Source organism: Oncorhynchus nerka, linkage group LG7 (genome assembly GCF_034236695.1).
Source record: "Oncorhynchus nerka isolate Pitt River linkage group LG7, Oner_Uvic_2.0, whole genome shotgun sequence".
NCBI classification, from domain to species: Eukaryota; Metazoa; Chordata; class Actinopteri; order Salmoniformes; family Salmonidae; genus Oncorhynchus; species Oncorhynchus nerka.
Genome location: NC_088402.1, coordinates 6,816,837 through 6,842,951, shown reverse-complemented (window position 1 = coordinate 6,842,951; position 26,115 = coordinate 6,816,837). Strand labels below are relative to the sequence as shown.

General features: G+C 47.4%; 2 protein-coding genes across 2 annotated transcripts in view; one reads left to right on the top strand and one right to left on the bottom strand.

Moving 5' to 3' along the window:
- The first annotated feature begins 742 nt into the window (after positions 1-742).
- tert (telomerase reverse transcriptase) lies at positions 743-23,013 on the top strand. The gene is given in 17 exon segments (XM_065020132.1): positions 743-1,397; positions 1,688-3,257; positions 3,393-3,582; positions 7,273-7,426; positions 7,548-7,715; positions 9,683-9,844; positions 10,129-10,218; positions 11,148-11,233; positions 12,551-12,561; positions 12,564-12,666; positions 13,886-13,957; positions 14,283-14,480; positions 20,046-20,172; positions 20,281-20,342; positions 21,011-21,135; positions 21,296-21,433; positions 22,596-23,013. Coding segments are annotated over 17 exon segments (3,576 nt in total). The 5' UTR covers positions 743-1,181; the 3' UTR covers positions 22,700-23,013.
- Positions 23,014-24,174: 1,161 nt separating this feature from the next.
- Positions 24,175-26,115, bottom strand: part of LOC115121449 (sodium-dependent neutral amino acid transporter B(0)AT1-like) — a 41,383-nt gene continuing 39,442 nt past the window's right edge. Inside the window, exon 13 of the mRNA XM_065020133.1 lies at positions 24,175-24,619. Within this exon, the coding sequence (XP_064876205.1) occupies positions 24,407-24,619 (213 nt within the window). The 3' untranslated portion in view covers positions 24,175-24,406. The remainder of the gene's footprint in view (positions 24,620-26,115) is intronic.

The following is a 26,115-nucleotide window of genomic DNA, read 5'->3' as shown; positions in this document are numbered from 1 at the left end:
CCCCTTTTGTGGAGCGATGGGTAAACGATGCTTCGTGGGTGACTGTTGTTAAATGTGCAGAGGGTCCCTGGTTCGCGCCCGGGTATGGGCGAGGGGACGGTCTAAAGTTATACTGTTACAATGGCACCACTTTAACTAAAATGAAAAACAAAAAAGGCAATTCAAACTTGTATTAGTAATGAATATGATTTATTTGTTTAGGATTCCTGGCAATGTAAATAGTTTGTTTGCATGTGACTATCCCTCTTTTGTTTGTTGATATTTGTTTAAAAAATATATATTTTTTTAAAACCTGCTTGTAGCAACTTCCCCTGAAAATGAGTTGGCAACACTGGTCATTACTGCCAAGCACAGTTCGGCTGATTCCGCAGCAGGAAATCACTGTCACCTACAACACTTTATGAACGTCTTATCTATCTGTTGTTTCACTGCGCTACACGGAATACAATCATATTTCATCAAAGTAGATTAAGTAGACAATATACTTAAAACGAATATATATATATATTCATTTTTTACAGTGATGGCATATTTCTAAATAAACCGAGTGATTTTATTGGGGTGCAGAATAGGTCAAAAACAATACTTGGATTTTAATTCAGACACGGGATTTTTTGGGGGTTGCATGTCATTTTTATTTAGGCCTTTTTTTAGAAGTACATAACGACCATTATAAAAATAGTTGCTCAGCGAAACTCCATTCTTTGGTAAGTACCGAATTTATTTGGACATTATTAAACTTGAGAAGCAGATGAATAGCAAGTTGAATGTCTGCTTCCGGGGCTTGAGAATGCAATTTGGGTTCATTCTCTCCGACATTTCTCTATTTCTAGTTCATTATTATAGTGTACTTGTATTATTGTGAACAATTTACTGCATTGTTAGGAGCTGGTAACGTGAGCATTTCGCTACACTCGTTATAACATCTGCTAAACCGTATAACGCGACCAATAAACCTTGATTTTGGACTAACGTTAGAGGGTGACGTTTTCTAGCTTCCGATTCGTTGAGCGCCTGAAAGTGGGATCAGGAACAAGTATGAACCGTGTATCGCTGGTTGTCGGATTCCGAAACAGACAAACAACATCTCTAGGCTACACAGAGTGACATTAATAAATGGGTACAACAATCCAGCTTTACTACGAGATAGTAGTAGTGAGTAACTAGGATATCCGTTCAAAATGCCCAGTGGCGATATGACACGGGTGCTCGGCATACTCAGCTCTCTGTATCGGCATGTGGAGACCCTGGAGGAGTTTGCAAACCATACTGTATTCAGAGAGGGACAGAGAGCGGTGCTCATCGAACCGACAGATACAACGCGCTTCATATCGTTTGTCCGGGGAGTGTTTGTCTGCACGGATAAAACCCTACAGGACGTCCCCAGCTGCAATCAGGTACATGTGTAGTTGGCTAGTTACATAACTAAAGCATAGCCTAAGTAACTAGCTATCTAACCGCATGGAGTAGCCGAATTTTTACTTAGCCAGCGTAGTTCAATATTTGTAATGAAATGCAACGTTTTGAACTGACATTTTGACTTTAAGAGAGGTGTTTTGTATTGTTTTACAGTGCTATGTTTGACCCCCAAAAGCCATGGATTAAAATGCACAGAGACATACACACAAAACAAAACAAAACATTGTGCCAGTTATGTTGATGTATTGATTTAAATGTCCTACTCTAGATCAGCACCGTGCCCGAGCTGTTGGCGTTCGTGTTGAACAACATCAAGAGGAAAAAGAAACGGAATGTCCTGGCGCACGGTTATGGTTACACGTTCCAGGACCGCGACGCCGACCAGTTTAAGTTTCATGGCGAGATCACTCAGAGTGCCGCGTACATCCACGGCAGCGACTTGTGGAAGAGGATCTGCCAGCGCCTCGGCACGGACGTCTCCAAGTATCTCCTGGAGAGCTGTTCCTTGTTCGTGACGGTGCCGCCGTCGTCCGCGTTCCAGGTGTGCGGCGTGCCTGTGTACGACCGCGTTTCCATGTCAACGGGTATCTCTAGGTTCCACCTGGGATACAAACGGAATGGTACTACTAGGAACAGCAGAGGTAGAAGTAAGGAGGTCAGAAACGGGGGATGGGTATTTCAGGGTTCTGATGGGAGAAAAAGGAGAAGGGATGGAGGTAGAGACACTGGGAAAAGGAAGGGAGACGAGGTCAGTTTGGGAGGGAAGAGGAAGAGGGAAGAGGTAGGTTTGGGAGGGAAGGGGAAGAGGAAGAGGGAGGAGGTGGAAGGAGATGGGTGTTTGCCTGGAAAAAGGAGATGCACTCAAAGAGAATCTCCCACAGTCTCCAGTGGGACTAGCGATCGGAAGCACAGAACACTGGAAACAAATGGGGTCAAGAGACCAGTGGAGGTTATTTCTCTCACCAAGGGACCCACACAGAGCCTACAGGTTTTCAATGGTTCTAGCAATGTGGAACAGGTGTCCGCAGAAATGGAATGTCTCAGGAAGCCAATGGAGCAACTGTCTGGACCCGGAAGACCATTGGAGGCTGTGATGGTTACCATAGCGCCCGCCGAGAGCTCTAAACAGGTCTCCGACGGCACAGGTAATATCGAGCAGATGTCGATGAAAACAGGACATAAAAGGCCAGCGGCTGTAGTCCAAAGACCAGTAGAAGAACAGTCTGGACACGTATCGGCCACCGTCCATGTAGAGGGGGGTCCTAGTTGGAGAACAGGGTCGTTCCCACCACTTCCCCACTCCCAGTGTTTCATCCGCACCCTGGGCATGCTCTACGGAGGGCGAGGCATGCGTCGCTTCCTACTGAACAGGAAGAGGAAAAGTAGAGACGAGGGGCCCAGGCGTCTGCAGGGGCGAGACTTAGTGAGACTGGTCTTTTTTGAAGGCGTGGCCTATCTGAACGGAACCGAAAGGAAGCCTGAGAGACTTCCCAGAAGGTTTTTCACCTTGGTGCCTCTGTTTTGTCAGTTGCTACGGCGACACAGGAGGTGTCCCTACTCTAAGATACTGCAGAGGGTTTGTCCAGCAGTGGGACAGGGGGATATGGCCTCCCTCCTGCCCCAGCACAGTGCACCTCACCGGGTGTACCTCTTTGTCAGAGAGTGCCTCAACGCGGTGGTCCCCTCGGTGTTCTGGGGGTCGGACCATAACCGATTCAAATTCCTGTCCTCAGTCAGGAACTTCCTGTCCATGGGCAAGTTTGAGAGGATGTCATTGGCTGAGCTGATGTGGAAGATGAAGGTGAATGACTGTGATTGGCTGAAGATCAGCAAGACAGGTCAGTTCCTCTTCCACTACTTTCCCAGACTTTTAACTTTGCCCCCTTCTCTCTCTCTCTCTCCTTCTCCATCCAGCTTCCATTAAATCTGTTACTTACCTTCATTCCACCCATTCTAACCCCTCTCATCCCCAGGCCGCTACCCGCCCAGTGAGCTGTCGTATCGGACGCGAGTGCTAGGCCAGCTCCTGGCTTGGCTGCTGGATGGCTATGTGCTAGGCCTGGTGAGAGCTGTGTTCTATGTCACAGAGAGCATGGGACAGAAGAACGCCCTGCGCTTCTACAGATACCAGGTCTGGGCCAAGCTGCAGGAGCTAGCTCTCAGGTATTATACACAGTTACCAGGTCTGGGCCAAGCTGCAGGAGCTAGCTCTCAGGTATTATACACAGTTACCAGGTCTGGGCCAAGCTGCAGGAGCTAGCTCTCAGGTATTATACACAGTTAGCAGGTCTGGGCCAAGCTGCAGGAGCTAGCTCTCAGGTATTATACACAGTTACCAGGTCTGGGCCAAGCTGCAGGAGCTAGCTCTCAGGTATTATACACAGTTACCAGGTCTGGGCCAAGCTGCAGGAGCTAGCTCTCAGGTATTATACAGTTACCAGGTCTGGGCCAAGCTGCAGGAGCTAGCTCTCAGGTATTATACACAGTTAGCAGGTCTGGGCCAAGCTGCAGGAGCTAGCTCTCAGGTATTATACACAGTTACCAGGTCTGGGCCAAGCTGCAGGAGCTAGCTCTCAGGTATTATACACAGTTACCAGGTCTGGGCCAAGCTGCAGGAGCTAGCTCTCAGGTATTATACACAGTTACCAGGTCTGGGCCAAGCTGCAGGAGCTAGCTCTCAGGTATTATACACAGTTACCAGGTCTGGGCCAAGCTGCAGGACTAGCTCTCAGGTATTATACACAGTTACCAGGTCTGGGCCAAGCTGCAGGAGCTAGCTCTCAGGTATTATACACAGTTACCAGGTCTGGGCCAAGCTGCTGCAGGAGCTAGCTCTCAGGTATTATACAGTTACCAGGTCTGGGCCAAGCTGCAGGAGCTAGCTCTCAGGTATTATACACAGTTAGCAGGTCTGGGCCAAGCTGCAGGAGCTAGCTCTCAGGTATTATACACAGTTACCAGGTCTGGGCCAAGCTGCAGGAGCTAGCTCTCAGGTATTATACACAGTTACCAGGTCTGGGCCAAGCTGCAGGAGCTAGCTCTCAGGTATTATACACAGTTACCAGGTCTGGGCCAAGCTGCAGGAGCTAGCTCTCAGGTATTATACAGTTACCAGGTCTGGGCCAAGCTGCAGGAGCTGGCTCTCAGGTATTATACACAGTTACCAGGTCTGGGCCAAGCTGCAGGAGCTAGCTCTCAGGTATTATACACAGTTACCAGGTCTGGGCCAAGCTGCAGGAGCTAGCTCTCAGGTATTATACAGTTACCAGGTCTGGGCCAAGCTGCAGGAGCTAGCTCTCAGGTATTATACACAGTTAGCAGGTCTGGGCCAAGCTGCAGGAGCTAGCTCTCAGGTATTATACACAGTTAGCAGGTCTGGGCCAAGCTGCAGGAGCTAGCTCTCAGGTATTATACACAGTTAGCAGGTCTGGGCCAAGCTGCAGGAGCTAGCTCTCAGGTATTATACACAGTTACCAGGTCTGGGCCAAGCTGCAGGAGCAGGACATGATAACGCTGTGTCTCACTATCATACACAGCCCTCAGTTGTTTAGTCACTCAGACTTAAACAAAATCTCTGTGTCTCTCTGTCTCTCGCTCTCTCTGTGTCTCGCTCTGTCTCTGTGTCTCGCTCTGTCTCTGTGTCTCTCTCTGTCTGTGTCTCGCTCTGTCTCTCGCTCTCTCTGTGTCTCGCTCTGTCTCGCTCTGTCTCTGTGTCTCTCTCTGTCTCGCTCTGTCTCTGTGTCTCGCTCTGTCTCTGTGTCTCGCTCTGTCTGTCTCTGTCTCTGTGTCTCGCTGTGTCTCGCTCTGTCTCTGTGTCTCGCTCTGTCTCTGTGTCTCGCTGTGTCTCTGTGTCTCGCTCTGTCTCTGTGTCTCTCTCTGTCTCTGTGTCTCGCTCTGTCGCTCTGTCTCTGTGTCTCTCTCTGTCGCTGTGTCTCTGTGTCTCGCTCTGTCTCTGTGTCTCGCTCTGTCTCTGTGTCTCTCTCTGTCTCTGTGTCTCTCTCTGTCTCTGTGTCTCGCTCTGTCTCTGTGTCTCGCTCTGTCTCTGTGTCTCTCTCTGTCTCTGTGTCTCGCTCTGTCTCTGTGTCTCGCTCTGTCTCTGTGTCTCGCTCTGTCTCTGTGTCTCGCTCTGTCTCTGTGTCTCGCTCTGTCTCTGTGTCTCGCTCTGTCTCTGTGTCTCGCTCTGTCGCTGTGTCTCGCTCTGTCTCTGTGTCTCTGTATCTCGCTGTGTCTCGCTCTGTCTCTGTGTCTCGCTCTGTCTGTGTCTGTCTCTGTGTCTCGCTCTGTCTCTGTGTCTCGCTCTGTCTCTGTGTCTCGCTGTGTCTCGCTCTGTCTCTGTGTCTCGCTCTGTCTCTGTGTCTCGCTCTGTCGCTCTGTCTCTGTGTCTCGCTCTGTCGCTCTGTCTCGCTGTCTCTGTGTCTCGCTGTGTCTGTGTCTCTCTCTGTCTGTGTCTCTCTCTGTCTCTGTCTCTCTCTGTCTCTGTGTCTCTCTCTGTCTCTGTGTCTCTCTCTGTCTCTGTGTCTCGCTCTGTCTCTGTGTCTCGCTCTGTCTCTGTGTCTCGCTCTGTCTCTGTGTCTCGCTCTGTCTCTGTGTCTCGCTCTGTCTCTGTGTCTCTCTCTGTCTCTGTCTCTCTCTGTCTCTGTGTCTCTCTGTCTCTCTGTCTCTGTGTCTCTCTCTGTCTCTGTGTCTCTCTCTGTCTCTGTGTCTCTCTCTGTCTGTGTTTCTCTCTGTCTGTGTCTCTCTGTCTGTGTCTCTCTGTCTCTGTCTCTCTCTGTCTCTGTGTCTCTCTCTGTCTCTGTGTCTCGCTCTGTCTCTGTGTCTCTCTCTGTCTCTGTGTCTCGCTCTGTCTCTGTCTCGCTCTGTCTCTGTGTCTCGCTCTGTCTCTGTGTCTCTCTCTGTCTCTGTGTCTCTCTGTCTCTGTGTCTCTCTCTGTCTCTGTGTCTCTCTCTGTCTCTGTGTCCCTCTCTGTGTCCCTCTCTGTCTCTGTGTCCCTCTCTGTCTCTGTGTCCCTCTCTGTCTCTGTGTCCCTCTCTGTCTCTGTGTCCCTCTCTGTCTCTGTGTCCCTCTCTGTCTCTGTGTCCCGCTCTGTCGCTGTGTCTCGCTCTGTCGCTGTGTCTCGCTCTGTCGCTGTGTCTCGCTCTGTCGCTGTGTCTCGCTCTGTCGCTGTGTCTCGCTCTGTCGCTCTGTCACTGTGTGTCGCTCTGTCGTTGTGTGTCGCTCCGTCGTTGTGTTTCTCTGTGTCTCGCTGTGTCTCGCTGTGTCTCTGTGTCTCGCTGTGTCTCGCTCTGTCTCTGTGTCTCGCTCTCTCTGTGTCTCGCTCTGTCTCTCTCTCTGTGTCTCGCTCTCTCTGTGTCTCGCTCTCTCTGTGTCTCGCTCTCTCTGTGTCTCGCTCTCTCTGTGTCTCTGTGTCTCTGTGTCTCGCTCTGTCGCTGTGTCTCGCTCTGTCGCTGTGTCTCGCTCTGTCGCTGTGTCTCGCTCTGTCTCTGTGTCTCTCTGTGTCTCGCTCTGTCTCTGTGTCTCGCTCTGTCTCTGTGTCTCGCTCTGTCTCTGTGTCTCTCTGTCTCTGTCTCTCTGTCTCTGTGTCTCGCTCTGTCTCTGTGTCTCGCTCTGTCTCTGTGTCTCGCTCTGTCTCTGTGTCTCGCTCTGTCGCTCTGTCTCTGTGTCTCTCTGTGTCTTGCTGTGTCTCGCTCTGTCTCTGTGTCTCGCTGTGTCTCGCTGTGTCGCTGTGTCTCTGCGTCTCGCTCTGTCTCGCTCTGTCTCTGTGTCTCGTTCTGTCTCGTGTCTCGCTCCCGCTCACACACAGCTCACTTTAACTCTGTGGTCAGCGTTGACTCATTTTTATGACCTTGTTCCCAGTGGTCACCTCTCTAAAGGTCAGATGTCAGAGTTGACCCTGGCCCAGATGACGTCGCTCCCCAAAACCACTGTCACCTCCCGCCTCCGCTTCATCCCCAAGACCGAAGGCATGAGACCCATCACACGGGTCATAGGGGCGGACACCAAAACGAGGGTATGACTTTGACCCCTTTTTAATAAGAAGTGTTTTCAGAAGTTTACGTTTGTGTCTGTCTTGCTGACAATGTGTGTGTGTGTGTGTTTGTGTGTGTGTGTTTGTGTTCTGTCCCCTCCAGTTGTTCCAGACCCGTGTGAAGGAGCTGTTAGATGTGCTAGGTGTCTGTGTACGGTCCTCTCCCTCTCTCCTGGGCTCTACAGTGTGGGGGTTGACCGACATCCACAGAGTCCTCTCTTCCATCACCCCTGCTCAGAAAGACAAACCACAGCCGCTCTACTTTGTCAAGGTTGATCTGACCGTTTCATTCCATAGTTCTATACCGTTACTCCCCCCCCCCCCCTCCCCTCTCATTTTCTCTCCACTTGCTCTCTCTCTCTCCCCCAGGGGTGAAAGTAAGCTGGTACGGTACGGCGTCCCGGTAAAATAAATAGTGGGGGTACGCCCTACCGGTAAAACATGAGCCTATCACAATGAAAACAAAATGTCAAGAGAACTGTAGGCTATTAGACCATTGTTATTCATTACCGTATCCAGTATGTACTGTACATTGTGGGGCGGCAGGTAGCCTAGTGGTTAGAGCGTTGGACTAGTAACCGAAAGGTTGAATCCCCCAGCTGACAAGGTAAAAATCTGTCGTTCTGCCCCCTGAACAAGGCCGTTATAACCCACTGTTCCTAGGCCAGTTAACCCACTGTTCCTAGACCAGTTAACCCACTGTTCCTAGACCAGTTAACCCACTGTTCCCAGACCAGTTAACCCACTGTTCCTAGACCAGTTAACCCACTGTTCCTAGACCAGTTAACCCACTGTTCCTAGACCAGTTAACCCACTGTTCCTAGACCAGTTAACCCACTGTTCCTAGACCAGTTAACCCACTGTTCCTAGACTAGTTAACCCACTGTTCCTAGACCAGTTAACCCACTGTTCCTAGACCAGTTAACCCACTGTTCCCAGACCAGTTAACCCACTGTTCCCAGACCAGTTAACCCACTGTTCCCAGACCAGTTAACCCACTGTTCCCAGACCAGTTAACCCACTGTTCCCAGACCAGTTAACCCACTGTTCCCAGACCAGTTAACCCACTGTTCCTAGGCCGTCATTGTAAAATAATAATTTGTTCTTAACTGACTTGCCTAGTTAAATAACCTTTACATAAAGGTCAAATAAACACACATTACCACACGTCAGAGTGCTGAAAAATCAGAGGATGAATTTAAACGGTTGGTAGGTTGGTAGGTTGGTAGGCAAAGGCCTACTCTCCAAAACGCCATGTGGTTCAACCAGACCAGGACGTGCGCGGATAATTCTGACCTGTTCTTTGCAATCACCAAATGTGACACTTCTTGTTGTCATGTGTAACGGATGTCTCTTCCCATTCACCATGGTTTGGAGCCGGGGGAAGATGTTGGATGAATAAAAAACAATAATGGTTGTCTATGCCACAGTAAAAGGTCATTTCATTTTTTTAAAGTTAAATGACGTCTTTATGACTCGGCCCACAGAGATGCTAATGAATTAACATTCTAATTGTAGTTCTGTGATTGGGCCTCACGGCCGGCCCATGCGGGCGCTATTTTCCGAGATGATAAACTGACCAACACCTCCCATTATTCTGCCCCCCAAAAAACAATAACTCAGCCAGTGGCGTGAGGGTTCTCTGTCTTGTTCTCTGTCTTGTTCTCTGTCTCGTTCTCTGTCTCGCTCTCTGTCTCGCTCTCTGTCTCGCTCTCTGTCTCGCTCTCTGTCTCGCTCTCTGTCTCGCTCTCTTTACCATCAAACTCTACAACCCCCCCTCTCTCTTTACCATCAAACTCTACAACCCCCCCCCTCTCTCTTTACCATCAAACTCTACAACCCCCCCTCCTCTCTCTTTACCATCAAACTCTACAACCCCCTCTCTCTTTACCATCAAACTCTACAACCCCCCCTCTCTCTTCACCATCTCTCTCTACCCCCTCTCTCTCTCTTCACCATCTCTGTCTACCCCCCTCTCTTTCTCTCAATTCAAGGGCTTTATTGGCATGGGAAACGTGTTAACGTCGCCAAAGCAAGTGAAATAGTTAATAAACAAAAGTGAAATAGTCCTAAATTAACAAACATTATTAGACTCACAAAAAGTTTCAAAGGAATAGAGACATTTTAAAATGTAATATTATGGCTGTATACAGTGTTGTAACGAAGTGCAACTAGTTAAAGTACGTAAGGGAACATAAATAAACCTAAATGTAATCTCTCTTACCACCCCTCTCTCAGGTGGATGTGAGTGGGGCCTACGACAGTCTACCCCACACTCAGCTCTTGGAGGTGATTGGTCAGGTCCTGTCACATGTGCAGGAAGAGCTTTTCTCAGTGCGATGCTATGCCAAGGTGTGGGCCGACACCCATGAGGGCCTCAAGAAGACCTTTGTCAGACAGGTACAGCACACACACACACACACACACACTCTTACCAGTCCTTTGTCAGACAGGTACAGCACACACACACACACACACTCTTACCAGTCCTTTGTCAGACAGGTACAGCACACACACACACACACACACACACTCACCAGTCCTTTGTGAGACAGGTACAGCACACACACACACACACACACCCTTACCAGTCCTTTGTCTCGCCAAACTTGTCCCCCCGCACAACTTTGTTTCGTTTACATTTGTCTGTGTTCTTGTGTCCATTTTGTGTGTCTTCCGTGTAGGCAGACACTGTGGCGTCCACCAACATGAAAGGCTTTGTGATGGCACTGCAGAGAGAGGGCAAAGTTCACGATGCCATACTGGTGGAGCAGGTGAGAGGATGGAATGGCAGCCATTTTTGAAGAAGTGCTACAGCGGTATCCTACAATACCAATAACTATTTAATTCCTTCTAGAATTGTCCCAACACAGCACCCATTTTAATAGTAAATCCCGACTCTTCCTGGCTGAGGTGTTCTAACGCTAGTGCGTTCTAAATCTAGGGCGTTCTAAATCTAGGGCGTTCTAAATCTAGGGCGTTCTAAATCTAGGGCGTTCTAAATCTAGGGGCTAGTGCGTTCTAACGCTAGTGTGTTCTAAATCTATGGCGTTCTAAATCTAGTGTATTCTAAATCTAGTGTATTCTAACGCTAGTGCGTTCTAACGCTAGTGCGTTCTAACACTAGGGTGTTCTAAATCTAGTGTGTTCTAAATCTAGTGTGTTCTAACGCTAGTGTATTCTAAATCTAGGGTGTTCTAACGCTAGGGTGTTCTAAATCTAGGGTGTTCTAACGCTAGTGTATTCTAAATCTAGGGTGTTCTAACGCTAGTGTATTCTAAATCTAGGGTGTTCTAAATCTAGTGTGTTCTAAATCTAGTGTGTTCTAAATCTAGTGTGTTCTAAATCTAGGGTGTTCTAACGCTAGTGTATTCTAAATCTAGGGTTTTCTAACGCTAGGGTGTTCTAAATCTAGGGTGTTCTAACGCTAGTGTATTCTAAATCTAGGGTGTTCTAACGCTAGTGTATTCTAAATCTAGTGTGTTCTAACGCTAATGTATTCTAAATCTAGTGTGTTCTAACGCTAATGTATTCTAAATCTAGTGTGTTCTAACGCTAGTGTATTCTAAATCTAGTGTGTTCTAACGCTAGTGTATTCTAAATCTAGGGTGTTCTAACGCTAGTGTATTCTAAATCTAGGGTGTTCTAACGCTAGTGTATTCTAAATCTAGGGTGTTCTAACGCTAGTGTTATCTTCTGTCAGCATTTCTCCACAGATATTCATGGCAAAGACGTCTTGGAGTTCTTCACCCAGATGCTCTCTAGCTGTGTTGTCCAGTTTGGGAAGAAGTGAGACGATTATATTTTCTCTTTCTCTACATTTTTATATAAAAAAAACTTTTACATACTTTGTTTTTGTGTCAAATTATCCCATTATTCTTTAATGACTGAGTTCCTCTGAAGTCTCCATACTTCAGTCTGTCTAATGTCCCCCCCCTGTCTAATGTCCCCCTGTCTAATGTCCCCCTGTCTAATGTCCCCCCTGTCTAATGTCCCCCCTGTCTAATGTCCCCCCTGTCTAATGTCCCCCCCGTCTAATGCCCCCTGTCTAATGTCCCCCTGTCTAATGTCCCCCCTGTCTAATGTCCCCCCTGTCTAATGTCCCCCTGTCTAATGTCCCCCTGTCTAATGTCCCCCTGTCTAATGTGCCCCCCTGTCTAATGCCCCCTGTCTAATGCCCCCCTGTCTAATGTCCCCCTGTCTAATGTCCCCCTGTCTAATGTACCTCCCCCTGTCTAATGTACCCCCTGTCTAATGTACCCCCTGTCTAATGTCCCCCCTGTCTAATGTCCCCCTGTCTAATGTCCCCCTGTCTAATGTCCCCCTGTCTAATGTCCCCCCTGTCTAATGTCCCCCCTGTCTAATGTCCCCTGTCTAATGTACCCCCTGTCTAATGTCCCCCCTGTCTAATGTCCCCCTGTCTAATGTCCCCCCTGTCTAATGTCCCCCTGTCTAATGTCCCCCCCCCTGTCTAATGTCCCCCTGTCTAATTGCCCCCCGTCCGTCTAATGCCCCCTGTCTAATGCCCCCTGTCTAATGCCCCCTGTCTAATGTCCCCCCCGTCTAATGCCCCCCCCCGTCTAATGTCCCCCTGTCTAATGTCCCCCTGTCTAATGTCCCCCTGTCTAATGTCCCCCTGTCTAATGTCCCCCCCCCTGTCTAATGTCCCCCTGTCTAATGTCCCCCCTGTCTAATGTCCCCCCCTGTCTAATGTCCCCCTGTCTAATGCCCCCCTGTCTAATGCCCCCCTGTCTAATGTCCCCCTGTCTAATGCCCCCCTGTCTAATGCCCCCCTGTCTAATGCCCCCCTGTCTAATGCCCCCTGTCTAATGCCCCCTGTCTAATGCCCCCTGTCTAATGTACCTCCCCCTGTCTAATGTACCTCCCCCTGTCTAATGTCCCCCCTGTCTAATGTCCCCCTGTCTAATGTCCCCCTGTCTAATGCCCCCCCGTCTAATGCCCCCCGTCTAATGTCCCCCCCCGTCTAATGTCCCCCCCCCGTCTAATGCCCCCCTGTCTAATGTCCCCCTGTCTAATGTCCCCCTGTCTAATGTCCCCCTGTCTAATGTCCCCCCTGTCTAATGTCTAATGCCCCCTGTGTTGTAGAACGTTCCGTCAGTGTCAGGGATTCCTCAGGGTTCCGTGGTGTCGTCTCTGCTGTGCTGCCTCTGTTACGGCCACATGGAGAACCTTCTGTTCCCTGACGTCAGTCAGAGAGGAGGGTAAGGAGGAGGTTGGGAAGTTAAACAAGGGGTTGTATAAATAACGTCAGTCAGAGAGGAGGGTAAGGAGGAGGTTGGGGAGGAGGGTAAGGAGGAGGTTGGGGAGTTAAACGAGGGGTTGTATGAATAACGTTTCTGACGTCAGTCAGAGAGGAGGGTAAGGAGGAGGTTGGGGAGTTAAACAAGGGGTTGTATAAATAACGTCAGTCAGAGAGGAGGGTAAGGAGGAGGTTGGGGAGTTAAACGAGGGGTTGTATGAATAACGTCAGTCAGCGAGGAGGGTAAGGAGGAGGTTGGGGAGGAGGGTAAGGAGGAGGTTGGGGAGGAGGGTAAGGAGGAGGTTGGAGAGGAGGGTAAGGAGGAGGTTGGAGAGGAGGGTAAGGAGGAGGTTGGGAAGTTAAACAAGGGGTTGTATAAATAACGTCAGTCAGAGAGGAGGGTAAGGAGGAGGTTGGGGAGTTAAACGAGGGGTTGTATGAATAACGTCAGTCAGCGAGGAGGGTAAGGAGGAGGTTGGAGAGGAGGGTAAGGAGGAGGTTGGGAAGTTAAACAAGGGGTTGTATAAATAACGTCAGTCAGAGAGGAGGGTAAGTAGGAGGTTGGGGAGTTAAACGAGGGGTTGTATGAATAACGTTTCTGACGTCAGTCAGAGAGGAGGGTAAGGAGGAGGTTGGGAAGTTAAACAAGGGGTTGTATAAATAAGCATAGTGGAGAAGCATAGTGGATATGACCAGTGACTTTTCTCTTCTTTTCAGATATTAAATAAGGTCAGTGTTGTGATCTGTTGTGCAAATGATTTGAATCTAAACCCAAATCCCCAAACGTTTAATTCACCTCGGATCAAATTCCTCTTGTCTGTCAGTCAAACTTCTTGAATAACTCCCAACTCGCCATCAGGGGGCAACCTTTGAAAGAACCAAGTATCCGTGTGTAGGTGTCTGACCTGTTATCTCTGCCTCTCTAACCTGTTATCTCTGCCTCTCTAACCTGTTATCTCTGCCTCTCTAACCTGTTATCTCTGCCTCTCTCTGTCAGGTGTCTGATCTGTTATCTCTGCCTCTCTCTATCAGGCGTCTAACCTGTTATCTCTGCCTCTCTCTGTCAGGCGTCTAACCTGTTATCTCTGCCTCTCTCTGTCAGATGTCTAACCTGTTATCTCTGCCTCTCTAACCTGTTATCTCTGCCTCTCTAACCTGTTATCTCTGCCTTTCTCTGTCAGGTGTCTGATGAGACTGGTTGACGATTTCCTCCTCATCACTCCTAACCTGAGCCAGGCACAGACCTTCCTCAAGTAGGTCCCATTTCTCTCCTATATAACCTTCCTGACCTATGCTAACCATTACCATATATAACCTTCCTGACCTGTGCTAACCATTACCATATGTGGATGAGAAATAGCTTAGTGGATCAGTGGCTAGGGCCAACTATACAATGTGAAAGTAAATTTCACATTTTGTTGAGGTCATGTCCTTGTTGGAGGCAGAAATTGTAACACAAGTCTGTAAAATCAACCGTTGGTTTCTATATTTTGGGTGTCTCCAGTGGGTCCCCATACTCCCCATCCCCACATGTTTGATGTATTTCCTGTCGATGATGTCATTTCCTCCTTTTCTTAGGACCCTGATGGCGGGGGTACCACGGTACGGGTGTGTGGTGAACCCCCAGAAGGTGGCTGTTAACTTCCCTTTGGGGGACGGGGGTGAGGGGGGGTCCTGTCCTGCTGGGGTACGCCTGCTGCCTTTACACTGTCTGTTCCCCTGGTGTGGACTATTGCTGAATACACACACCCTGGACGTCCACAACAACTACGCCAGGTAATATATATATATATATATATATTACACTCTGGAGTTGGTCCTCCCTTTTCTGCTATAACAGCCTCCAGTGGTCTGCGAATGCTGTTCCACTAGATGTTGAAACGTTGCTGCTGGGACTTGCTTCCGATCAGCCGTAAGAGCATTGGTTCGGGCACTGATGTTTTAGCGATTTAGGCCTGGCTCGCTGTCGGGTTGTTCCAATTCATCCTGAAGATGTTCCATAAGGGTTGAGGTCGGGGCTCTGCGCAGGCCAGTCAAGTTCTTCCACACCGATCTCAACAAACCATTTCTCTATGGACCTCGCCTTGTGCACAGGGGGCCTTGTCATGCTGAAACAGGAAAGGGCCTTCCTCAAACTGTTGCCACAAAGTTGGAAGCACAGAATCCTCTAGAATGTCATTGTATAATGTAGCGTTAAGATTTCCCTTCACTGGAACTAAGGAACCATGAAAAACAGCCCCAGACCATTATTCCTCCTCCGCCAAACTTTACAGTCGGCACTATGCATTTGGCCAAGTAGCGCCCTCCTGGCATCCGCCAAACCCATATTAGTCCGTCGGACTGCCAGATGGTGAAGTGCGGTTAATCACGCCAGATAACGTGTTTCCACTACTCCTGAGTCCAATGGCGATGAGCTTTACCCGACTCCAGCTGGCGCTTGCCATTGGTGGGAAACACATGTGGAGATCATCGATGTAACTACTCCGTCTCACAATGACATGGTGGTTGGAACTAAAAATTACACATTTGGACTCATCAGACCAAAGGACAGGTTTTCCACCGGTCTAATGTCCATTGCTCGTGTTTCTTGGACCCAAACAAGTCTCTTCTTCTTATTGGTGTCCTTTTAGTGGTGGTTTCTTCGCAGCGATTCAACCATGAAGGCCTGATTCACGCAGTCTCCTCTGAACAGTTGATGTTGAGATGTGTCTGTTACTTGAACTCTGTGAAGCATTTATTTGAGCTGCAATTTCTGAGGCTGGTAACTCTAATGAACTTATCCTCTGCAGCAGAGGTAACTCTGGGTCTTCCTTTCCTGTGGCGGTCCTCATGAGAGCCAGTTTCATCGTAGCGCTTGATGGTTTTTGCGACTGCACTTGAAGAAACTTTCAAAGTTCTTGAAATGTTTCAGATTGACTGACCTTCATGTCTTAAAGTAAAGATGGACTGTCGTTTCTCTTTGCTTATTTGAGCTGTTCTTGCCATAAAATGGACTTGGTATTTTACCAAATAGGGCTATCTTTTGTGTACCATCCCTACCTTGTCACAACAAATCAAATCAAATCAAATTTTATTTGTCACATACACATGGTTAGCAGATGTTAATGCGAGTGTAGCGAAATGCTTGTGCTTCTAGTTCCGACAATGCAGTGATAACCAACAAGTAATCTAACTAACAATTCCAAAACTACTGTCTTATACACAGTGTAAGGGGATAAGGAATATGTACATACGGATATATGAATGAGTGATGGTACAGAGCAGCATACAGTAGATGGTATCGAGTACAGTATATACATATGAGATGAGTATGTAGACAAAGTAAACAAAGTGGCATAGTTAAAGTGGCTAGTGACATAAGAATGCAGTCGATGATCTAGAGTACAGTATATACATATGCATATGAGATGAATAATGTAGGGTAAGTAACATTATATAAGGTAGCATTGTTTAAAGTGGCTAGTGATATATTTACATCATTTCCCATCAATTCCCATTATTAAAGTGGTTGGAGTTGGGTCAGTGTCAATGACAGTGTGTTGGCAGCAGCCACTCAATGATTGCTGTTTAACAGTCTGATGGCCTTGAGATAGAAGCTGTTTTTCAGTCTCTCGGTCCCAGCTTTGATGCACCTGTACTGACCTCGCCTTCTGGATGATAGCGGGGTGAACAGGCAGTGGTTCGGGTGGTTGATGTCCTTGATGATCTTTATGGCCTTCCTGTAACATCGGGTGGTGTAGCTGTCCTGGAGGGCAGGTAGTTTGCCCCCGGTGATGCGTTGTGCAGACCTCACTACCCTCTGGAGAGCCTTACGGTTGAGGGCGGAGCAGTTGCCGTACCAGGCGGTGATACAGCCCGCCAGGATGCTCTCGATTGTGCATCTGTAGAAGTTTGTGAGTGCTTTTGGTGACAAGCCGAATTTCTTCAGCCTCCTGAGGTTGAAGAGGCGCTGCTGCGCCTTCTTCACGACGCTGTCAGTGTGAGTGGACCAATTCAGTTTGTCTGTGATGTGTATGCCGAGGAACTTAAAACTTGCTACCCTCTCCACTACTGTTCCATCGATGTGGATAGGGGTGTTCCCTCTGCTGTTTCCTGAAGTCCACAATCATCTCCTTAGTTTTGTTGACGTTGAGTGTGAGGTTATTTTCCTGACACCACACTCCGAGGGCCCTCACCTCCTCCCTGTAGGCCGTCTCGTCGTTGTTGGTAATCAAGCCTACCACTGTTGTGTCGTCCGCAAACTTGATGATTGAGTTGGAGGCGTGCATGGCCACGCAGTCGTGGGTGAACAGGGAGTACAGGAGAGGGCTCAGAACGCACCCTTGTGGGGCCCCGTGTTGAGGATCAGCGGGGAGGAGATGTTGTTGCCTACCCTCACCACCTGTGGGCGGCCCGTCAGGAAGTCCAGTACCCAGTTGCACAGGGCGGGGTCGAGACCCAGGGTCTCGAGCTTGATGACGAGCTTGGAGGGTACTATGGTATTGAATGCCGAGCTGTAGTCGATGAACAGCATTCTCACATAGGTATTCCTCTTGTCCAGGTGGGTTAGGGCAGTGTGCAGTGTGGTTGAGATTGCATCGTCTGTGGACCTATTTGGGCGGTAAGCAAATTGGAGTGGGTCTAGGGTGTCAGGTAGGGTGGAGGTGATATGGTCCTTGACTAGTCTCTCAAAGCACTTCATGATGACTGAAGTGAGTGCTACGGGGCGGTAGTCGTTTAGCTCAGTTACCTTAGCTTTCTTGGGAACAGGAACAATGGTGGCCCTCTTGAAGCATGTGGGAACAGCAGACTGGTATAGGGATTGATTGAATATGTCCGTAAACACACCGGCCAGCTGGTCTGCGCATGCTCTGAGGGCGCGGCTGGGGATGCCGTCTGGGCCTGCAGCCTTGCGAGGTTAACACGTTTAAATGTCTTACTCACCTCGGCTGCAGGTGAAGGAGAGACCGCATGTTTTCGTTGCAGGCCGTGTCAGTGGCACTGTATTGTCCTCAAAGCGGGCAAAAAGTGATTTAGTCTGCCTGGGAGCAAGACATCCTGGTCCGTGACTGGGCTGGGTTTCTTCTTGTAGTCCGTGATTGACTGTAGACCCTGCCACATGCCTCTTGTGTCTGAGCCATTGAATTGAGATTCCACTTTGTCTCTGTACTGACGCTTAGCTTGTTTAATAGCCTTGCGGAGGGAATAGCTGCATTGTTTATATTCGGACATATTACCAGACACCTTGCCCTGATTAAAAGCAGTGGTTCGCGCTTTCAGTTTCACGCGAATGCTGCCATCAATCCACGGTTTCTGGTTTGGGAATGTTTTTATCGTTGCTATGGGAACGACATCTTCGACGCACGTTCTAATGAACTCGCACACCGAATCAGCGTATTCGTCAATATTTCCATCTGACGCAATCTGAAACATGTCCCAGTCCACGTGATGGAAGCAGTCTTGGAGTGTGGAGTCAGCTTGGTCTGACCAGCGTTGGACAGACCTCAGCGTGGGAGCCTCTTGTTTTAGTTTCTGCCTGTAGGCAGGGATCAGCAAAATGGAGTCGTGGTCAGCTTTTCCGAAAGGGGGGCGGGGCAGGGCCTTATATGCGTCGCGGAAGTTAGAGTAACAATGATCCAAGGTTTTACCACCCCTGGTTGCGCAATCGATATGCTGGTAAAATTTAGGGAGTCTTGTTTTCAGATTAGCTTTGTTAAAATCCCCAGCTACAATGAATGCAGCCTCCGGATAAATGGTTTCCAGTTTGCAAAGAGTTAAATAAAGTTCGTTCAGAGCCATCGATGTGTCTGCTTGGGGGGGGATATATACGGCTGTGATTATAATCGAGGAGAATTCTCTTGGAAGATAATGCGGTCTACATTTGATTGTGAGGAATTCTAAATCAGGTGAACAGAAGGATTTGAGTTCCTGTATGTTTCCTTCATCACACCATGTCTCGTTAGTCATGAGGCATACGCCCCGCCACTCTTCTTACCAGAAAGATGTTTGTTTCTGTCGGCGCGATGCGTGGAGAAACCCGTTGGCTGCACCGCCTCGGATAGCGTCTTCCCAGTAAGCCATGTTTCTGTGAAGCAGAGAACGTTGCAGTCTCTGATGTCCCTCTGGAATGCTACCCTTGCTCGGATTTCGTCAACCTTGTTGTCAAGAGACTGGACATTGGCAAGAAGAATGCTGGGGAGTGGTGCGCGATGTGCCCTTTTTCGGAGTCTGACCAGAACACCGCCTCGTTTCCCTCTTTTTCGGAGTCGTTTCCTTGCGTCGCTGCATGCGATCCATTCCGTTGTCCTGTTTGTAAGGCAGAACACCGGATCCGCGTCGCGGAAAACATATTCTTGGTCGTACTGATGGTGAGTTGGCGCTGATCTTATATTCAGTAGTTCTTCTCGACTGTATGTAATGAAACCTAAGATGACCTGGGGTACTAATGTAAGAAATAACACGTAAAAAAACAAAAAACTCAAACGCATTACGAAGGAAAGAAATCCCACAATTTGTCCTTTTTAACAAGGCACACCTGTTAGTTGACATGAATTCCAGGTGACTACCTCATGAAGCTGGTTGACAGAATGCCTGTGTGCAAAGCTGTCATCAAGGCAAAGGGTGGCTTCTTTGCAGAATCTCAAATATAAAATCTATATTTTGATTTAACACTTTTTTGGTTACTACATGATTCCATATGTGGTGTTTAATAGTTTTGATGTCTTCACTATTATTCTACAATGTAGAAAATAGTCAAAAAATTAAGAAAAACCTTTTGAATGAGTAGTTCTAAAACATTTGACTGGTTGTGTGTGTGTGTGTTTTATAACTTTCATATTATAGGAATGATTTCAATCTTTTTGTAGTGCAACTTTGTTGCAGGCAACGTTTTTCAGAGAGGACACACTGAGCAACCCTGATGCAACTTTTGTTGCAAGCAACATCAATTCTGGCCAGATTTTAGATGGTTCTTTTAGCCTTTTGTACTAGAGGGGAATTTAGGAGGATGAATTCTCTGTTACTGAAGTCCTACCTCTGCCTGCCAGCTTGGAATCAATCTACTGTTATGGTTCCTGTCTCTCTCAGTTACTGCCTTTATGGGTTCTGGTAAATTGTGCTAAACTACCTTGAACCCTGGCTGTACTTACTGGTATAGAGTTCTCTTAAATTCCCTCTGAGCAACAGTAGACGCCCATCCTAGTGGCACTGGAGGGGGGTCAGATTGTTGATGGGTCAATCCAACCCGTCTAATCGGATGAATATGAATAGAGTTGGTAAGGACGACTCTTAACTAACTGGAGGTTTTCATTATGATAAGTAGGGCACAACGGAACCTGAGCTCTTCTTCCTCTCTCTTCTCAGCTACGCTGGCCTATCCCTGCGCTACAGCCTGACGCTAGGCTCCGCCCACTGCGCGGGGCAGCAAATGAAGAGGAAGCTCATGTCCATCCTTAGATTCAAGTGCCACGCCCTCTTCCTGGACCTCAAAGTGAGTCGTGCTCTGCTATACGATGACCACCTGTCAATCAATTGCTTGTCCACTCTCTATCCCACCTGACGTGGGACTGTCATCCAATCCCTGTTGTGTATATTTCAGACCAACTCCCTGGAGGCTGTCTATAGCAACATCTATAAGTTAGTGTTGCTGCACGCGTTCAGGTAAGGTAGCCTTTGGTCTGACCCGAAAAATGACCTTTTCAGTGGTTTGACGTCTCGCTTCGGCCCTACGTGAAACGTGTGACCACACACACACACACACACACACACACACACACACACACACACACAGTGCCTGTCCCTGTCTCCTCCATCCAGAGTAAACAGAGAAGGACTTTAGCCTCTCTGTCTGGAAGAAACCCAGAGACACACCAGCTTCCTTTATAAGAGGAATGAATGTGTCTGGATGGAGCAGATTGATGGTTAACTAACTGTTTTATAGGTGCAGTAATACACAGTAGTAGAACGTTTATATCTCTCTATGGTTAATGTTTCCCCGGGTTTATAAATTAAAACACTTTTATTCATTTATCTGTAATGGAGTCAATCATTGATTTTTTTTTTTTGGGGGGGGGGGGGTTACCTTTTATTCCAAGAGTGGACACAGATTAATATGCGTGGAACTTCTAGTCACCCATAATATGCATGGAACTTCTAGTCACCCATAATATGTATGGAACTTCTAGTCACCCATAACAGATTAATATGTATGGAACTTCTAGTCACCCATAATATGTATGGAACTTCTAGTCACCCATAATATGTATGGAACTTCTAGTCACCCATAACAGATTAATATGTATGGAATTTTTTTGTGGTTGTGGCGTTAGGTTCCATGCCTGTGCACAGAGTTTGCCGTTTGGTCAGAAAGTGGGCGGAAACCACTCGTACTTCCTCAACCTGATCTGGGACTTGGCGGAGTACACCAACCAGCTAGTCAGACTCTGCAACAAAGGCAAGCCTGAGATGTTTACTACTTAATATAGGACTCTCCGTACTTTCGGTGTGTTTTTAGCTTCCAGCTCACTCTCACCTTCTCCATCTCTTGTCCCCTCATCGTCACTGTGGTCTTGATTAGCTAAGTGTGCTGATAATTACCCCCCCCCCGCCTCCAGGTCTCTCTCTAGGCTGTAAGGCTTTAACAGGTAGCCTTCAGTATGAGGCAGTAGAACTGATATACTGTCTGGCCTTCCTGTTGGTTCTGTCCCGTCATCGCCCCCTCTACTACCATCTCCTCGCTCCGCTACGCACACGTACGTACCCACCCTACTCCACGTTGTTGTTGTCGTTGTTGTTGTCTCCCTTCACCAATATATTCCTGAAATATACTAGACTGTAAATGCATTAAACCTGCAAGATAACTGCAACACTGTGAAGGTTTATATCATGGTTCTTACTGGCATTGAAGACCGCGATCCAGTATTGATATGATCAGGTTATTGATCCAGTATTGATATGATCAGGTTATTGATCCAGTATTGATATGATCAGGTTATTGATCCAGTATTGATATGATCAGGTTATTGATCCAGTATTGATATGATCAGGTTATTGATCCAGTATTGATATGATCAGGTTATTGATCCAGTATTGACATGATCAGGTTATTGATCCAGTATTGACATGATCAGGTTAGTGGTTATTGATCCAGTATTGATATGATCAGGTTAGTGGTTATTGATCCAGTATTGATATGATCAGGTTAGTGGTTGTTGATCCAGTATTGATATGATCAGGTTAGTGGTTATTGATCCAGTATTGATATGATCAGGTTAGTGGTTATTGATCCAGTATTGATATGATCAGGTTAGTGGTTATTGATCCAGTATTGATATGATTAGTGGTTATTGATATGATCAGGTTAGTGGTTATTGATATGATCAGGTTAGTGGTTATTGATCCAGTATTGACATGATCAGGTTAGTGGTTATTGACATGATCAGGTTAGTGGTTATTGATCCAGTATTGATATGATCAGGTTAGTGGTTATTGATCCAGTATTGATATGATAGTGGAAGGACGGGTGTGGGCAACACAGGCCGCAGGCAGTGCAGGTCCAGAGGGGCCTACCCTCATAGTAAAGGGTCAGTAAGTGTGGATGTTGTCATTAGGTTCATTTATTTATATATATATATAGTTGTGTGTTAACTGGAGAGTGAGGTGAAAGGTAGGAGAGATGGTGCTGATAGAGCGGTGGGCCAGATGTGAACCCGGAGACAGTACATGTGCTCCAGAGGCATGGTCTTAGACAGGTAGACCACCCTGGGCCACGTCGAGTTCATTTCTAAAGATCGGAACTGGATCAGACACATTTTTCTGTCGACCACTTAATGGACAGAACTGTTCATTTACCTGCCATAGTCGGTGGCTGTGTATGAGTCAGCTTTAATTGTGTGTTTCTCTCTGGCTCTACAGGTAAGAGGAAGCTGGAGGGGAAGCTGGAGGGTTTGAGATTGGCACGAATCAGACAAGCTGCCACACCCAAAATGCCTGAAGACTTCAAGGCCATCCGGGCCTAGAGGAGAATTTCCACTACTGTGACCTCTTGCCCTCTGCTCCTTGTCCCCTCTTAACCCTATAACCTCTTAACCCTATAACTGCGCACAGCAGGTAGGGGAGGGAGGGGGCTTAAACAGTCGGGTCAGAATACTGTGTGGACAATTGTAAATTGTCCCGGTGTCAATATTTTGGTTTGGTTGTCTACTAGCTCATGTTTTGATTCTGTTGTACTTTTTAAAGCAGACCGAGGTTGTAGGTCAGTGAGTGATAAGGATGAATCATAAAAGGCTGTCTTTTTTTAAAGTACGTGTAATAAAGATTTCTGTAAGATCAACAGACCCATCTCTTCCTCTGGACTTTTGTCTGTTGATTCATCGAGTGCTCAGTAGCGAAAGGCAGTTCCTTTTGAGTCAGTCGACCTGGGTATAACATACTCTGGAGAGTCACAGTTTCGCGACTTCTGTTGAAGGACCTAAAATCACGCCTGACAAGGCCAGTGAAATCTGTTCCTCGCTTGAAAGCACCACGTTATACAGGTGATGAGCGGTTGAGGCTCAGATGAATTCCTTCACCGCTGTGTGAACAGGAACAATGCACACTGCTAAAACAAACAATTGGAACACGAGACGGTCTTGCGAAACTAAACTGTCCCTTACTGATTGATATAGTGTGCTCACCTTCTAGACGGTGTCTGCTGGAGTTGGTATGGTTCTCCTTGTTTCCTACTCGACAACAATTAGTTATTCTTTGTATGTCTTGGCCTGGCTATCCAGTATTGGCTGTAGGTGTCGGCTCTCCCTCCCTTAGACGACGAAGGTGAAACTGTGTGGGTTCATGTCCAAATAAAACAAAAACACATGTTTGTTGACTGGTTTGTCTGTGCTCTAATCAGTTAAGGGGACAGCTAGTTCCCCTACTAGTCCAGAACAAGAGGACAGCTGGTTCCCCTACTAGTCCAGAACAAGGGGACATCTGGTCCGTTGAAGATTTCTACTTCAAGTCGACAACTCTGGACGTTCTGCTTACTCCGGAACGGGCCCTATTCACCGGGACCGGAAAGAGGAAGAGGCTTGCGGCCTCTTAATGAGATTACATCGGCCAACAAATAGACCCGCCATTTTGCCCTCCCTGTTCCGTTGCTGGAGAACACAATGGATGAGTTCTATCAGGAGCTGAACTACTGTAATATTCTACAGTGAGCTACAAAACTATTGGGACAGGGACATGTTTTTGGCTCTACTGCAGCACTTTGGGATTTGAAATACAACGACCGAGGTTAAAGTGCAGACTGTCAGATTTATAATTTGAGGGTATTTTTTACAGCACTTTTTGTACATACGGAGTAAAACGGTCACTGTCCCAATACTTCTGGAGCTCGCTGTATGTTTCTCAAGAGTCTTTGTCGATTTAACAACACAAACTGATGCTGGCATTAACACCACACTCAACGAGCTGTTTATGGCCATAAGCGAACAAGAAAATGCACATCCAAAGGTGGCACTTCTCCCTGTCTAAGATTTTTAATGCAGGCAAACTGTAATCCGTTTTAGCACATTTTTACCAGCATGTCACCTGTTTCCCCCGAGAAGCGAACAACATTCTTGGTCACCTTTTACTCCAACCAAAAACACATTTACAAGGTCTCTCCCTTTAACAAATATGACCATAATTATATCCTCCCGATTCCCATTTACAATAAAAAGCTCAAACAGGAAGTACAGTGTCTTCTAGGGTCTAGCTCTCTCTACAACGTAGTCTTCGTTGGCATAAGGATTCGGATCGTTGTGGAGACGGTCTTCAGAGTGTCTTCCTGACATGCAGCAGATGAGTCTGTAGATGGCCACCAGAGGGATGGAGATAACTGGTACTGAAGACAGCAGGACACAGATGGCAAACACCCAGTCTGGATACGGCAGAACCTCTGTGTCGGGGAAGTTCACCTGCACAGACAGAATTAGAATAAAGAAAATGTAATTGTCTTCTCCCAGGGCAAATCGCAAATGACACCTGTTCCCTGTAGACTGTAGTGCACTGCTTATTAGGTGAGTACTATGTAGTCATCTGACTGTGGCTGTCTCTCAACTGAAACCCTAGTCCCTGTAGACTGTAGTGCACTGCTTATTAGGTGAGTACTATGTAGTCATCTGACTGTGGCTGTCTCTCAACTGAAACCCTAGTCCCGCTTATCATGCACTACCTTTGTATATATTAAGATTGTTGCTCTTGCTGCTGGTGATTCTCTGATCCACCTCTACGCAGACGACACCATTCTGTATACTTCTGACCATTCTACCAATCCTTGACTTCGGCAATGTAATTTACAAAATAGCCACAAACACTCTACTCAGCAATCTTAATGTAGTCTATCACAGTGACATCCATTTTGTCACCAAAGCCCCATATACCACCCACCACTGTGACCTGTACACTCTCGTTGGCTGGCCCTCGCTTATTCGCTTATTCGTCGCCAGACCCACTGGCTCCAGGTCATCTACAAGTCCATGCTAGGTAAAGCTCCGCCTTATCTCAGCTCACTGGTCACCATAGCAACACCCACCCATAGCATGCATTCCAGCAGGTATATTTCACTGGTCATCCCCAAAGCCAACTCCTCCTTTGGCCGCCTTTCCTTCCAGTTCTCCAGTTCTCTGCTCCCAATGACGGGAACAAATTGCAAAAATCACTGAAGCTGGAGTCTTATATCTCCCTCTCTAACTTTAAGCACCAGCTGCCAGAGCAGTTTACCGATCATTGCACCTGTACACAGCCCATCTGTAAGTAGCCCACCCAACTACCTCATCCCCATTGTTATCCCCATTGTTATTTATTTTTGCTCTTTTGCACCCCAATATCTCTACTTGCACACCATCTGCACATCTATCACTCCAGTGTTAATTGCTAAATTATTTTGCCACTTTGGCCTATTTATTGCCTTACCTCCCTAATCTTACTCCATTTGCACACACTGTATACAGGTGTTTCTATTGTGTTATTGACTGTGCTTTTGTTTATCCCACGTGTAACTCTGTGTTTTTTGTCGCATTACTTTGCTTTATCTTGTCCAGGTTGTAAATGAGAATTTCTTCTCACCTGGCCTACCTGGTGGAAAATAATAATAATAATACTATTAAACCTCTTAAATGACACCTACAAGCCTAGCTGATCTGGGCAGAGAAATGCTGCACACTACATACAGAATGTTGCTGAAAAATATTGAAGTATCACTACATACAGTTCAATATTTTTCAGGAACATTCTATCTGTGTGCCCCTCTTCCCCCCCCAACCCCTCTTTTACGCTGCTGCTACTCTCTGTTTATCTTATATGCTTAGTCACTTTAACTATACATTCATGTACATACTACCTAAATTGGGCCGACCAACCAGTGCTCCCACACATTGGCTAACTGGGCTATCTGCCTTGTGTCCCACCACCT